Here is a 16,019-nt window from a genome sequence, read left to right as displayed (position 1 = left end):
GAGACAGTGTGCCTGGGCTCTGTAGCCAGCACAAAGGCACGAGGTACCGTGTGGCCTCGGCCAAGTCACTCAGCATCTCAGCCTCTATCTGCCAGCCCTCCTTGGTGACACCTGCCTCACCCTCTCGGGGGCATAACAGGGGTTCATTCTTTTAGCAAACACTTTCCAGGGCTCACTATGTGCCAGGCCCTGTGCTACGTGGTGGGAATTCAGAAATGGACCGATCCAGCCCTGCTGTGGGAGCTGTTGTATCCAGCAAGGGCTGCAGGAAGCAAATGACAGCGTCCCAGGCACTGAGACCTAAGTGGGGCTGGGGCCAGCCCTACTGGGAACCAGGGAAAGGCTTCCTGGAGGAGGCATCTCAGCAGGTCCCACATGCTGAGCTTCAGAGCAGCATAGGGGAGAGAGGGATCTAAGTAGAGAATGGCTGGAGCTGGGCTGAGGTGGGAGGCAGGGCCAGGGGCTGAGAGGAGGCTGGGGTCGTAGTTGAGGGGGGAGGCTGGTGGATGGTGGGCCCTGGGGGGACTTGGAAACCATGGCAAGGAGCCACAGGAAGCCCATGAGGAACTGTAATCAGAGCCGTGCTCTGTCAGCCTTGTTCTGTGGGGGGATGACAGATTGGGGGTCAAGTCTGATGTGAGGGGGGACCCACGAGGAAACTACCATTAGGGTCCAGGCAAGAGACGATGAAGACTTCCAGGCAGTGAACTAGGAGTGAGGGGCTAGGAGGAGAGAGGTTCGGGGATGATCTCATTCAGCCCCTTCTCAGCAGCAGGCGCTGCACTGTTCCGGGCATGGGAACACAGCCCAGAGCAAGACCCCGGCCTCCTGGAGTTCAAGTATTAGGGGCACCTATGAGGGTGGGTGATTGGGATAAACCCAGGGAGGAGAAGCGTGGTGACGACTCCCAGCGCCCTGCTGGAGGACCACGAGGCTTCTGTCCACCGGGACCGACGGGAGATGAGGTTTGTGGGGCAGGACCGTGGGCTCAGTGGGAGACAAGGCGGCACCCAGACAAGGGTAAGACTATGACTGTAATAAAGTGGGTACCAAACCCAGAAGGGGTGGAGTGAGGAACGGAAAAGGAGAGCCCTCGGTCCCTGCCCAGAGTTCAAGCCTTTAGGAGTCTGTAAACCAAGGGTGGAGCGGGAGCTGGTCGCCTTCCTCTTTCTCAGTTGCTGAGAGATGGGGGTGGGGCGAGGAGGGCGGGGCCGGTGGGCGGGGCGGCGAGGGGCGGGGCCTCACCATCGTCAGGTAGTGGTACTCCGAGGGCGTCCCCAGGCCCAGCAGCTGCTTCTCCTCCGCGCTCATCCCCATGAGCATGCAGTAGAAGATGTGGTAGTTCCGCTCCTCCGGGGCCTGGCAGAGAGGGAGTTCCAGAGGGTTCGGGGGCTCAGGACTGTCCCCTGACCCAGCCCTGTCCCTGCTTCCCTCTGGCATTGACCCAGGAGATGGCCTGGTGACTGTCCCCCGAACTCATGGCTCCCGGGTGCTTCCCTGAACCCTGACCACTCCTCGCGGCTCAGAGTCGCAGGCGAGGGAGCGTGTCAGGCTTCAGACCAGGCTTTCGGACTCAGAGCCCCTGCGCTTTACTGTCTGCCCTGAAGTCTTCCTATTCACCCCTTGAACCCCTGGGGTCTGACATCCGCCGGTTTACCTAGCCGGGCCTTCTACATTTTTAAACATTATTTGCGAACGCAGCCCCTCTGTGAAATCCAACTGATCCCGAGAATATAGTGTTAAAGGGGGAGAGTTTCCTGACACCACGCCTTCCCCCTCCTCAGAACCATTTAATGGTCTGGGTTCCTTTCTAGATACTACTGGTACATTTACTTACAGTGCATCTATGAAATGTGTGTTTTTATTTTCTAGGCAAGAAGATATGTATTGTTCTTCGGCTTTCTCTGCTTCCTCTCAGTGTGTCCCTCGCCTGTCCTCCTGCACTGACACAGGCACACCTCCTCCCCCTCCACAGTATAGCTATGCCCCCACATTGAAATCTCTTTTCTTATCATGGATGAGGCTTGTCTCAGACCTGCTTTAGAAGTCTCCTGTCCATTCTAGGGTACCTCTTGTTTTGTTTTGGTTTTTCTTTTTAATTCTGCCATTTTAAAAAATTTTATTTATTTTGGGGGTAATTAGGTTTATTCATTCATTCATTCATTTATAATGGAGGTGCTGGGGAATGAACCCTGGACCTCATGCACGCTAAGCACATGCTCTACCACTGACCTATGCCCTCCCTGCCTTGGGTGCCTCTTTGGGTAACTCATTCTGTGAATTCACCAACCACTGTGTGAAGAATTATAAGCTTCCACCAAGGGCAAGCTTTGGAGTAAGAGGGACTCTACCTCTTCCTAGTTCTGTGACACGGGATGAGTTACTGAACTTATATGGCCTCAGTTTCTTTATCTGTACAATGGGGAGAAAGAAACCCATGTCTCAAAGTTGTCGTGTAGATCATGCAGGGAAAAGCCTGGTACCAGATGGGGGTCGTTAAAGGTGAGCTTCCCTCTTCAGCTTGCCAAGGTTCCCAGGTGTCTGTCAGTCCTCACACACAGCCCCAGTCCCCATTCTGAACCTCCCTCTGTGTGTGTGTCCACGCACGTGATCATGCACACATATGTCAGGGGCTAGACCCTCATACGACAGCACCGTACCCCCAACAAGGCTGCATTAATTCTGGCATTGTGGGTGCCCCACTCAGATTCCTGTCATCCAGGATGGCCTCCTTGATTTGCAGGGCCCAGTGCAAAATGAAAACATGGGGCTTCTTGCTAAAACGTTATTAAGAATTTCAAGATGGCGACAACCAAGTACAGGCCTTTCTGAGTGCAAGGCCCCGTGTGACAATACAGGCCATATGCCACCTCCTTTCCTGGCCAGGTGGTCTTCTGGACAGTGTTATCTAGGTCCTTGTGCCACAGCCCCCAAACACCTGAAGGTACAGCTGGGGACTGGCCTGGCCTCAGAATGAATTCTAGTAAAGGTGAGCAGTTGTAAGCACCAAATAATGAAGACAATGATATAGATGGTAAATTCAAAACAGAGAATCCTCTCATTTCTTTGAATATTAGGGAAGAACCGTCATTATCCAATCCTAGGGGTCCTTGGTCCATCTCAGGCCAGGGTTCAGTGGCAGGAAGCTAAGGCCTATGGGGTCTGGGGAGGAGGGGAGGAGGGACCCCTCTTGGAAGCCTCCCCAAGCCCCTGACTCCCCATCCTGGGGCGGGTGGAGGCTCCCCCAGGACGGGTGGATGGGTGCAGCAGGCGGAGGCCTCACCTGTCGGCAGACGCGGGACTTCTCCAGGAGAAATTGCTCGATGCGTGCCCCCTCGATCACCCCACTCGAGTTGAAGTAGATGTCTATGTACTTCCCGAAGCGGCTTGAGTTGTCGTTCCGGATCGTCTTGGCATTTCCAAAGGCTAAGGGCCAGAGAAGGGTGCCCATGATGGGAGTAGACAAGTGAAAACTTACTTTTAGTGGGGTCATCTGGGAAGGCTTCTCAGAGGGGGTGGCCAAGCCCAGAATCGAAGGATGGGTAGGACTGCACCAGCTAGTGGTGGCAGCCAAGGGTTTGCCTAAGAGGAAGGCAATGTGCAGCTAAAGCTTCAGAGGTCAGAAAGCAGAAGGTGTGCTTTCAGGGAGGGAAATTCAGCTGGAGCATGGGATACAGGAGGAAGGCAGTGGAAGACAGGTGGGATCAGTTAGCAGGTGGGGCCAAGTAGCACAGAGCCTTGAATGCCAAGCTGAGAAGTTTGGGATTAGTCCCACATGTGACAGGGAAGAGAGGAAACCTTCTGAGGGAATGTGGGCTTCTATGCCTGTAAGGGTTTGTCAAATCTCATAAAGCTGTACCTCAAAAAAGGGTGAATTTTTACTGTATGTATAGCAAATTACAAAAAAACAAGAGGGACCGTGCTGACCAGTGGCTGACAGCCTCAGGGCCAAGATCACATGCTTCTGGGCCACCCCTACGAGAGACTGAGCCAGGGTGGTGGTGGGGTGGAGGTGCGGGACTCAGCTCTGGGTCTAATGTGGGATTCCTCTAACTGGCACTTGGCTTCAGAGCTCCCTATAGGGTTGGCCAAGGCTTGTCAGATCTGCGTCTCATCTTGAATCTCACCCTGCCCAATTCTGCTATTTCTTCCCAGCACCCTAGGCTGGAGGCTTTGCCACCTGTTCCCGCCTCCTCCTGCTTCATCTTTAGCACGGGTAACCCCTCAGTAAATCTCCTGCAGTCCTAACTCAAGCTGAGCAACTGCTTCCCAGAGGACCCGAACTGACACACTGGGCATTTCCCAAATTGACTTCATCTTGCAGCCCTTTTTAAAAATGGAATACTTGTTAAGATCCCATGGAAAATACACTTATGAAAACTTAACAGGGTCATCAGAGTCTTTCTTCCCTGTGCTTCCCGGGAGCCCCACACTACCATGCACCCCATTCTTGTCTTTCATGTCCTGAGAAATCCTGAGAAGCCTCTGGGAGTGTGTGGTTTATCCTGTCCGTCCTCACAGCACCCCCTGGCAGGAAGGTGCCAGCCCGCAGGGCCTGGGAAGGAGGCCGGTTCCTGGGGGACCACTTACCTTCCAGGATGGGGTTGGCCTCGAGGACCTGCTGCTCAATCCAAGAATGCTGGCCGCTAACGGTGGCCAGGAACTGTAGGATGAGCTTGGTGGTCTCTGTCTTCCCCGCCCCAGATTCACCGCTACAAAGAGAGCATGTCTTTCATTATGCGTCAATCAATAAAACGTCAATCAATAAAAACAACGATTTTCTCAACACCTCTCGACTCTCCTGCAAACCTACACCAGGCCCGCTTTCTGGGCCAGTCTGAACACGATGTCCTCTCTCTGTGCAGAAATCCTGCCATGTTCACCCTGAGGGTCCCAGTCTGTCTACTTTGTGTTAGCTTTGAGTGTGTTCACCTTGTCTTCCCTGCTTGGCTGTGCAGGCATGGCTGGATCTGGTTCATTCCCAGGTCACTGGCACAGTGCTCAGTGAATGAATGAATGAATGAGCGGAATGAGATGAACTGCAGATGAATGAATGAGACCTGGCCATGCAATGCCTCGATGGAACATTCTGGGAGCAGTGGGGCTATGCTGGCCAGAGGGGAAACTGAATCAGTCCTTTGGGAAAGCAGTTTGGCAGGGGTATCAAAAAACCTTCAGAATTATCTTGCCTTTAGCCTAAGAAAATAATCTTAAAATCAGAAAAAGCCTTCTCCACAAAGCTTCCTGCTCATTAAAGCATTATTTATTTATCACTGCAATTGTGGAAAATTGGAAGTAACGTAAATGAGGGAAATTAGTTATGGTCCCTCCAGTCGGAGAACATTGTGCAGCCATTTAAACCAGGTCTACACAGGGAGGGCTGGCAGTAACGTGAGCAATGCTTCCTAGTTAAGTGAAATGACAGATGTGGGTCGTATTCAGTCTAATTTCAACCAAGTGGGTACAGGAAGTCTTTTCTTCTGAAAATGTCCAACAGTTTTTTTTCTGAGAATATTTTCCTGTAGTTTTCTAAAATGTTCATATTGAATATATATAAATTTCATAATGGTGAGATATGAAAAACAGCTTAATTTTAAAATTACTTAGGGCAGTGGGAGTGGCCAAGACGGCGGCATAGGAAGACCCTGAGCTCACCTCCCACAGGCTCGCCAAAATCACAACCACTTACAGAGAAACTGTTGAAGACGCGAACTGGAAGACTAGCAGAAAAGAAATTCTATAACTAAATACATAAAGAAGGAACCACAGTCAGACGGGTAGGAGAGGCAGAGACATAGGCTAGTCAAGACTCATGGTCAGTGACCCACAAACGGGAGAATAATTACAATTACAGAAGTTCTCCCCAAGGAGTGAGGGATCCAATTCCCCCATCAGCTCTCCAGCCCAAGGGTCCTGCACCCGGAAGATGAGCCCCTAAAATGTTTGGCTTTGAAGGTCAGTAGGATCTTACTTTTGGGAGACCCAGAGGGTGATGAGAGATAGAGACTCCACTCTTAAAGGGAGCACACAAAATCTCACAGGCTCCAGGACCCAGGGCAGAAGCAGTCATCTGAAAGGAGCCTGGCTCAGACCAACCTGCTGATCTTGGAGAGTCTCCTGGAGAGGCAGGAGGCGACAGCAGCTCACCCTGGGGACACAGACACTGGCAGAGCCATTCTGGGAGCTCGTTCTACCATGAGGACCCTGGTGCTGGGAAGCGCCACTGTGGAATCTTCTCTCTAGCTTATTAGCACCGAGACCCAGCCCTGCCCACCAGCCAGTTGGCTTCAGGGCCAGGACACCTCAGGCTGAGCAACTAGCAGGGCAGAGAGACAGCCCCATGGACCAGCAGGCCTGCCGCCTTAAGACCCTCAGAGCACACAGCTGCCTTGGGACCTGACCCTGTCCATCAGAGGACCCAGAACTCAGCCTCACCCACCAGTGGGCCTGCACTTTTCCCCAGGACAGCCCAAGATCCAGCCCCACTCATCAGCAGGCCAAAACCAGCTTTGGGACACCCAGAACCTGCAGCTAGCCATGTCAGGAACTGGCTCCACCCATCAGCAGGCCAACATTAAATCCAGGACTCCTAGGCCTGCAACCACCCATTCCAGAACCCTGCTCTGCTCACCAGTGGGCCAACACTAGCCCCAGGACCACCCAGGGCCCTGTAACCAGCAGCCTCGTGATCCTGGCCTCACCCACCAGCTGCCAGCAGCCTTCACACGAGGAAGGGCCTGGCAACAAACCAGATGAGGGGCCAGCCACACCTTCCAGACCACCCACAGTGGTCAGCCCACCACAACAGAAGGACCTATGCAGCCCATGCAGTGTAAGCACCCTTAGAACACATAGCTCTGGTGACCAGAGGGCCGTGTGCTGCTGGGACACACAGGACATCTCCTACAAAAGGCCACTTCTCCAAGGTCAGGAAATGTAACTGACCTACCAAATGCACAGAAATAAAACCAGCAAATTAGGCAAAATGAGACAACAGAGGAATACATTCCAAATGAAGAAACGAGATAAAACTCCAGAAGAACTAAGTGAAGTGGAGATAAGCAATCTGCCCAAGAAAGAGTTCAAGGTACTGATTGTAAAGACACTCAAAGAACTCAGGAGAAGGATGGATAAACATGATGAGAAGTTTAACAAAGAGTTAGAAGATATAAAGAAGAACTGCACAGAGCAGAAGAATTCAATCACTGAAATGAAAAATGCACGAGAGGAATCAACAGTAGATTAGATGATACCAAGGAATGGATCAGGGAGCTGGAAGACAGAGGAGTAGAAATCACTGATGCTCAAAAGAAAAAAGAATAAAAGGAAATGAGGACAATTTAAGAGACCTCTGGGACAGCATCAAGTATATTAATATTCACATTATAGGAGTCCCAGAACGAGAAGAGAGAAAGGGGCAGAGAATATATTTAAAGGCATAAAAGCTGAAAATTTCTCTAACCTGGGAAAGGAAACAGATATCCAGGTCCAGGAAGCACAGAGAGCCCAAACAGGATCAATCCAAAGAGGACCACACCAAGACACATTGTAATTAAAATGCAAAAATTAAAGATTAAGAGAGCATATTAAAAGCAGAGAGGGAAAGGCAACAAGTTACATACAAGGGAGCTCCCATAAGGTTGTCAGCTGATTTTTCAGCAGAAACTCTGCAGAAGGGAGTGGCATGATGTATCTAAAGTGATGAAAGGGGAAAACCTACAACCAAGAATTCTCTACCCAGAAAGGTTCTTGTTCAGATTTGACGGGGAAATCAAAAGTTTTACAGACAAGCAAAAGCTAAAAGAGTCCAGTACCACCAGGTAAGCTTTATAGGAATTGTCTAAGGGACTAGAGAAAGCTACAACTAGAAACATGAAAATTACAAAAGGAAAAGTCTCATTGGTAAAGGTAAATACATAGTAAAGGCAGTAAATCAACCATGTCTAAAGCTAGTAGGAGGGTTAAAAGACAAAAGGAAGACCATCTACATCCACAATAGGTAGTTAGGGGATATGTGAAACAAAGTGATGTAAAATATGGTGTCAAAATAGTAAATGAAGGGATAGTAAAAACACAGCATTGTTAAAATGTGTTTAAACTTAAAAGATAAACTTAAAATAATCATTTATATTACAATATATAAACCTCATGGTAACCACAACCCAAAACTCTATAATAGGTACACACACAGAAAAAAGAAAGGAATCCAAACATAACATGAAAGATGGTCATCAAATCACAAGGGAAGAGGAACAAGAAGAAAGGAATGAAAAAGGACTATAAAAACAACCCAAAACACTTAGCAAAATGGCAATAAGTTCATACCCATCAATAATTACTTTAAATGTAAATGGACAAAGTTACATACTTGCAATGGAATATTACTCAGCCATAAAAAGGAAAAACAACAACATGGATGGTCCTAGAGGATATTACGCTAAGTGAAATAAGACAGAGAAAGACAAACACTATGATTTCGCTTATATGTGGAATCTAACAAACAAAACAAATGAACAAACAGAACAAAACAGAAACAGCATTGGGGATACAGAGAACAAACTGGTGGTGGCCTGAGGGGAAGCAGGTGAGGGAGGTAGAAATAGGTGAGAGAGATTAAGAGGTACAAACCTCCAGTTGCAAAATAAATAAGTAACGGGTATGAAATGCACAGTGTGGGAAATACGGTCAATAACTAAACAACACCTTTGTGGTGACATATTGTAACTAGACTTACAAAGGCGATCATTTTGAAATGTATAGAGTAAAATCATTATGTTGTGTAATAGGAACTAATGGAGGTTATAGGTCAATTACACCTCGAAACCAAACATACAAACAAAATCATAGAGAAAGAGGTCAGATTTGTGGTTACCAGAGGTGGGGGTCGGGGGAGAGAGAATTAGATGACAGCAATCCAAAGGTACAAACTTCCAATTATAAGATAAATAAGTACTAGGGATGTAATGCACAACATGATAAATATAATTAACGCTGCTGTATGTTATTGTGGAAATTAAGAGAGTAAGTCCTAAGAATTCTTATCACACAAAAAATCTTTTTTCTTTCTTTAATTTTGTTTCTATATGAGATGATGGATATTCACTAAATTTATTGTGACCATCATTTCTTGACGTCTGCAAGTCAGATCATTATGCTCATACCTTAAACTTACACAGCGCTATATGTCAATTACATCTCAATAAAACTGGAAGAAAAAAGCATTCACACCATAAAATAACTAATCAGAAAAAATAGCCAAAATACACAGCACACATACACAGAGTTTGGAAAAAAAAAACATATCCAAAAAAATATGCAAAATATTACTGCAAAATATACCAAGGTAAAAAAGCATTAATAGAAAAACAAATGGACATTACATAATAAAAACATTTCCAGGATATCAATACCACAAATTTGTATACACCTAATAACACAGCCTCCAAATACCTGTGGAAACTAAAAAGAGATTTTAATACATTTTTATCAGAAACCTAAAGATCAAGCATATAAAAAAAGCATCAATGAGCTTAAACTAGTAATTATTTATAGACTCTTGAGCTAACAGAGAACATAGAAATGTTTTGCAGCTCACATAAAATATTTACAAATTTGATCAAGTAATAGGTCAGAAAAAGAAGTCTTAGCGTATTGCAGAGTCAATAACATACAGAACATATTAATCACAATGCAATTAAATTAAGAGTCAACAGCTAAAAGGTGGAAACATTTTTATGTTTAGAAATTAAAGGTGCTCTGGGCTTGGGGGTGGTGGGTATAGCTCAATGGTGGAGCATGTGCCTAGCATGCAGGAGGTCTTGGGTTTAATCACTACTACCTCCCTTAAATTTTTTTTTTAATTTTAAAGATTCAAAAAAACTTTCACTATAAAAAATTTATTTTGAAAAAGAAAGGAATTAAAAGTGCCCGTCTAAAAGGCAAAAAATTAAAGAGGAAGCCATAATAAAACTATATGGTTTTAAACTTTAACAATAAAATAATTATCAACCAATCAATCAATATAAAAATAAAAATTAATGTGTTTGAGTTAAAAAATATACTGATGTCTGGCACACAGCAAACACTCAGGATTGCAGTGATTAACTCTACTGTTGCTGCAGAGGCTTAAATGTTACTTTTTGATGAATTATTTTTTATTATAGAAAATGATAAATGTTACAAATGGAGGCAGAATAGAATAATGTCTTGCTAATAAAAGAAAGGCCCATGGAGGGAGGGGAGAGCTCAGGGGTAGAGCCCGGGCTTAGCATGCAGGAGGTCCTGGGTTCAGTCCTCAGTACCTCCATTAAGGTTGGGAATGCAGACTCCCAGGCTCCCTGTAGCTCTGCTCGACCAGAATCTGCACTTTCACAAGATCCCCAGGGACTTCTGCATTTTACAGTTGGCTTAATGGACTGGTCCAGTCTCATTCAACTCCTGGCCAATTTTGTTTCCCCTCTTGTACTATTTTGAAGCAAATCCCAGACAAGTATTGTTCCATTGGAAAATGTTAATTTTTTTTAGTGGGGGAAGGTAATTAGGTTTATGTATTTATTCTTGGAGGAGGTACTGGGGTTGAACCTAGGACCTCATGCGTGCAAAGCATGAACTCTACCACTTGAGCTATAACCTCCTCCTTGAAAATACTAACTTTTTAAAAAATTCTTGATCAAATTGCCCGTGATCACTATGCCAGCCAAGTGAGGTGGCTGAGGGCGAGGGGCTCAAGTGTCTCACTCACGGCCCCAGGGGAAGGCGCTCTTCTCCCTGGACAGTTGCTGCGAGGCTGGTCCTCCCAATCTTGGGGGCAGACTGGGAACAAAGCCTGAGAGGGGACAAAGCACCGGCTCTCCTTGGCACAGTAACTCCATTCACTCCCAGAGAAGGGAAAAATCACCCCAGGACTCCTCTCTGCCCTCTCTACCAGAGCCCTGGGTTTGAATTCTCTGTTTAACAGCTGTGTGTCTCTAGGAAAGAATCTCAGCCTCTCTGGTGGTAGGTTCTCCCAACAGTAAAACAGGAATACGAGTATCTGAGAACATGAGTCACATCAGCCTACGCTGCAGGGCTCCATCCTGGTCCCTGTTCCGACGTCCCCTCCTCAGAGAGGCCGGGCCCGTCTGCCCTTCCACCTAAGGCTGCAACCCCATCACTCTTTTCTCTTCCCCTGCTGTCTTTTTCTTCAAAGCTCATAGTCCCTGCCAGAACAATTTGCTTATTTATTGCCCGTTTCCCCTTCTAGAATGTAAGCCCCACGAGGCAGGGACTTTAGTCCCTTTCATTTGCTGCTGTCTCCTCCTGTTAGGAAGAGTAGGTCACACCCTTGGGGCCCAAAAGAAACTCAAATGAATGAATGAATGAATGAATGAATGAGTCTACTGGAGCACAAAGCAAGGTGCCCTGGAGCTAAATTCCCTCTCCTCCTTCCTTTCCCACTCAGCCTCCCTTCCATCGGTACCCAGAGTTCAGGAAGCAGAGAGGCCAAGCCAGCCGGTGAGTCTCTGAAGCAAGGTCAGCCCCTGGACTGGAGGGGGACGCAGCCCTTCTGGGCCCCAGCGACCTGAAAGCTGTCCTCCCCTGAGACCCGCCCTGAGACTGTGTCTGAGTGGGACCTCACCTGTTTGACCCTTGCACCTCAAGCATCTCTCCTGGGTCCCATTTCTAAAGGAGCCCATCCCCACCCTTCCTTCTTTTTCGCAGGAAATATTCACAGAAGGCTGGGGCAGTCCAGGCCCTGATGAGACAGTGGCAGAGCATGTTCTGCAGGAAGGAAGCCTTGGGAGGGCTTTTCAGGGTGGAGAGTCCACGGGGGCCAGACACTGGGGGCTCGTGGTGGCCGTGGAGGAGGGTGTTTGCAATTGAACGGGAGCCCCTAAGTCACGCGCTTGTCTGGAGAGGTTTCGGGCAAGGAGATGCTCCCATCTTTACAAGATGCTCAGAGGCAGTGCCTGGCCCACCTGCCCGCCCAGGGCCGTGGGGAGTCCGACTCTCACCTGATAATGCAACACTGGTCCCTCCTGTCCTTCTTCATGTTGAAGTAGCAGCTGTTGGCGATGGCAAAGACGTGTGGCGGCAGCTCGCCCACGTGGCGGTTGTAGTACAGCTGCACCTGCTCCGCGGTGTACAGGGGCAGCACCTGGAACGGGTTCACGGCCACCAGGATGGAGCCCGTGTAGGTCTGGGGAGGGGAGCGGGTGGTTAGTGGCCCCCGTTCTGAGGACCTGCGTGGCCTTGCCCTGACCTTGGCCTTGGCTGCAACCCCGAGGGCTGACTTTGGCGAGGAGGTGGGGTCTGATGCTGGGTGGAGAGACGAGACTGTCAGCTGCTCAGATACCCCCCTGGAAAGATAAGGGTGTTCCCCAGTCCTGAGAGCTCTGGGTGGGGGCAGGGATGGTGGTGTATTCACAGGAACATGAAATGAGGTGGTCATGGTTAATGCTTAGCATTCTGTCTGGTATTTAAAAGGGGCTCAAGAACAAAGGAGGGACCGTATGAAATGAGGCTTCACCTGCCTCCTATAGGGGCCTCTGCGAGGCTGGGCCACAGCGGTCACCCTTGCTGACCCCTCCTGGGACCTCAGTTCAGGATCTCCTGCTCATCTGGAGTCTCCACCGGGCCGGCTGCCCCTCTGGGGTGGGACAGGGACAGCCACCAACAGTCCTATAATCACCCAGATCTTCCTTCTCATTTTAGGACTGGAGAGGGTAATCTCTCCGGCTCAGGACTAGGGCAAACAGATAAAAGAATTCCAGCATAGGCCCTTTGGAAGCGATGAGCTGCCATTCAATTAGCTCACTGCTGTTCCGTCCCAGGAGCGGAGCCATGCTCAGCCAGTGACTCAGAGTGCCCTGTGCCTCTTCTGTCTCCGCTCCCAGCCTTCCCTTCTATCTGGGCCCCTGCTCACTCTCCCACTCTTCTGAGCATCCCACAAGCCACCACTCCCTCAGAGACCCAGGCAGATGGTGACTTCCCCAGGTCACACCCACTGATGGCAGGGCTGGGATCAGTTTGGGAATTCCACCTTTCCTGGGAAGTCCGCATTAAAGCAGGATGCTGGCCTTCAAAAGGGGGTGAACCTCCCATCCACCGCCAGTCTTTGGGAGAAGGACCTACATCCACCCATACGACCCTCCTGGTCATCCCACAACTCACTTCCTAGGAGGGCAGGGGTCTCCTGCCCAGGGACCCTGTTTCTGTCACCACCTGGAAGGAACCATGCAGAAGATGACCCCCCCCCAGGGCCTCCAGTCCACTTGGCCCTCAGAGCAGTCCTTCCGCTCAGCCACAGATGGGTTCTTCCCCAACCCAGGGGTGGCATGCGTGGACAGGGTGGGGGGACTTACGTAGATCTTGTGCTGCTGGTAGCGGATCAGGAGGTTGTGCACCATGCCTGCCTCGTTCAGGTCCCCCAGGCAGATCATGTCATCCACGCCCTGAGCCGAGTTGGGGTGCATGGGGCTCAGGGTGCTAAGGTCCTCTGTCCGGATCCAGTGTTCCTGGAACAAAGGGCACAGACTTTCCTGAGCGGTAGCCCCGGCCTGGGCCAGCTGGCTGCACCTCTTCTCATGTCCTCGACAGGTACACCCACTTGGTGGCCCGCGCCTGGCCAGGGTCAGTCTGTGCTGAAGGTCAAGGGAAACCTGTGAACAGGATCAGGTCACTCTGGGGCTGGAGTCAGCATGTGTCTAGGGCCAGGGGTCAGTGCATAGCTGGCACTACAGGTGAACTTCAGGCCAGGGTCTGAGGAACTTGTAGCCAGAAGTTAGATTTGGGTTTTGCAGCTGGAATAAAAGTGTGCAAGTAAAAGTGTTTTTAAACGGCATAACATGGGGGGAGGGTAAAAAAATGGAGGGAGGGTATAGCTCAGTGGTAGGGTGCGTGCTTAGCATGCACAAGGTCCTGGGTTCAATCCTCAGTACCTCCATTGAGAAATAAACAAATAGCCTAATTACCTTCCCCAATAAATAAATAAATAGGTAGGTAGATAAACAGATAGATTAAAAATAAAAAATAGAAACAAGCCCAAAAAACCTTTAAAAATAATTAAAAGTTAAAAAATAGTTATAAATAAATAAATGGCATAACATCATTTTGCAAATAGAAGATATTTTTGTTACTATTTTACTGGCTTCCATATGAAGGAGCTCACAGGTCACAGTCTAGAATTTTCTCCTTGGAGGCCAAGCCTCCACATGTTCCACTTTGCAGCCCCTCAGCCAAGAGGGTTTCCCGAGGAGGATTTAGTGACCAGCTGGACCCTTTCCCCTGCATGCCCTTCCCCCCTGTCCATCACCTGCTCCTCCTTGGCCCCCCAGGTGGCTGAGCTGTCCCCCCGAAGACCAACCTGAGCTTCCTACCTTCCTACATCTGAGCTGCTTTGCTCACCACGAGCTGAGCCTCCCCTCCCCTTCCTCCTGACATCCCAGGGCCCTCACTCTGAGCATCTTTCTCACACACCTTTCTCTCCCTCCATCTGGTCCCTCCTGCTCACCCTTCTCTACTTCGCAAACGAGCTTTCTGCCCTCCAATCCTCTCTGCCACTACCCTTTCCCATTTCATTCCTTCCTACTCCCCTAATTATCCTAGTTTTTCATCTGCCAAACTGAACCCTACTTCCTCATTTTAGAAACAATCCCCATTGACAGATGACTGGATAAAGAAGCTGTGGTATATTTATACAACGAAATACTACTCAGCCATAAAAGAGAATAAAATAATGCCATTTGCAGCAACATGGATGGACCTGAAGATTGTCATTCTAAGTAAAGTAAGCCAGAAAGAGAAAGAAAAATACCATATGATATCACTCATATGTGGAATCTAAAAAAAAAAAAAAAAAGACAAACTTATTTACAAAACAGAAACAGACTCAGACAGAGAAAACAAACTTATGGTTACCAGTGCAGGGACATGGGGTGGAAAGGGATAAATTGGGAGTTTGAGATTTGCAGATACTACTATATATAAAGTAGATAAACAAGAAGTTTCTTCTGTATAGCAAAGGGAACTATATTCAATTATCTTGTAGTAACTTACAGTGAAAAAGAATATGAAAATGAATATATGTATGTTCATGTATGACTGAAGCATTATGTTGTACACCAGAAATTGACACAACATTGTAAACTGACTACACTTCAATAAAAATATATACCACACACACAAAAGAAACAATCCTCAAGACAGACCTGCAGTGGTCACCACAATGGGAATTTGCCGTGGTCTATTCTGCCATGTAGGTCCCCAACTTGGGCTCGGGAGCCACTAGTTCTGGGGAGTGGCACCAGAGAAGGAGGGTGAGGGTGAGGCTAAGAGGGCTGAGCCTCCCTGAAGAGCACGGCCGTACTGACCTTGCCCTCATCATCTTCAACCAGGATTTTGCCAGGCTTCGTCTCTCTGATGATGCCCCCGATGGCCACACAGGTCTTGTTGGCAGAGGTGGGGTTCAGCCACACATGGTCACCCTGGAGGGCAGAGAGATAGTGGTCAGATCCAGACTCCAACTTCCCCTTCCTGCTCAGGACTTATTTCTCCTGGGGGCTGTCCCCTCCAACCAGGAGATCCCAAGTTGGCTGGGGCATGCTCTCTCCCCCTCGTCCTCCTCCCCTCCCCCTCCTCCTTCTCCTCCTCTTTCTTTTCCTTCTTCCCTCTCTCCTACCCAACCCCTGCCCTTTCTTGCTCTTGCCAGGAAGGCAGCAGTGGAAGCTTCCCTGGTCTAGCTTGCTGTTAGGAAATAAACAAGCTGTTTTGGCAGGAAAGTGACCCTCTGTGAAGTAGAAGACAGTCTTTGCCCTGTGAATAGCCTTAAAGTACCCAAATCCATTGGCTGGCGAAAAACAAAGACTAAAATCTCACTAGGTTTCTGCCTGGCCTACAACATGGCACTGACCCCCGTGAACCTCTTTCTGATCCAAGGAAGCTCACCCCATTCAAAGAGGAGTAACCCGAAAGGAACAAGCAGGTGTCCACACACAAAGATGCTGAAGTTCAAGAAGAGGAAAGAAAGCAGGTGAGTAACA

At 48.6% G+C, this 16,019-nt stretch overlaps 1 protein-coding gene across 2 annotated transcripts in view; it reads right to left on the bottom strand.

Moving 5' to 3' along the window:
* MYO7B (myosin VIIB) overlaps nt 1-16,019 on the bottom strand; it is an 89,315-nt gene that overhangs the window by 50,419 nt on the left and 22,877 nt on the right. For both annotated transcript variants that reach the window (XM_032479218.1, XM_032479219.1), the window contains exons 3-8: nt 15,351-15,464; nt 13,344-13,496; nt 11,994-12,178; nt 4,591-4,712; nt 3,284-3,426; nt 1,246-1,359 (exon numbers count right to left, since the gene is read on the bottom strand). In XM_032479218.1, the coding sequence (XP_032335109.1) occupies nt 1,246-1,359; nt 3,284-3,426; nt 4,591-4,712; nt 11,994-12,178; nt 13,344-13,496; nt 15,351-15,464 (831 nt within the window). The remainder of the gene's footprint in view (nt 1-1,245; nt 1,360-3,283; nt 3,427-4,590; nt 4,713-11,993; nt 12,179-13,343; nt 13,497-15,350; nt 15,465-16,019) is intronic.

The sequence above is a fragment of the Camelus ferus genome, chromosome 5 (assembly GCF_009834535.1).
Source record: "Camelus ferus isolate YT-003-E chromosome 5, BCGSAC_Cfer_1.0, whole genome shotgun sequence".
Lineage (NCBI taxonomy): Eukaryota > Metazoa > Chordata > Mammalia > Artiodactyla > Camelidae > Camelus > Camelus ferus.
Note: the sequence above shows the minus strand (reverse complement) of the source record. Positions and strands in the feature narration are given on the sequence as shown.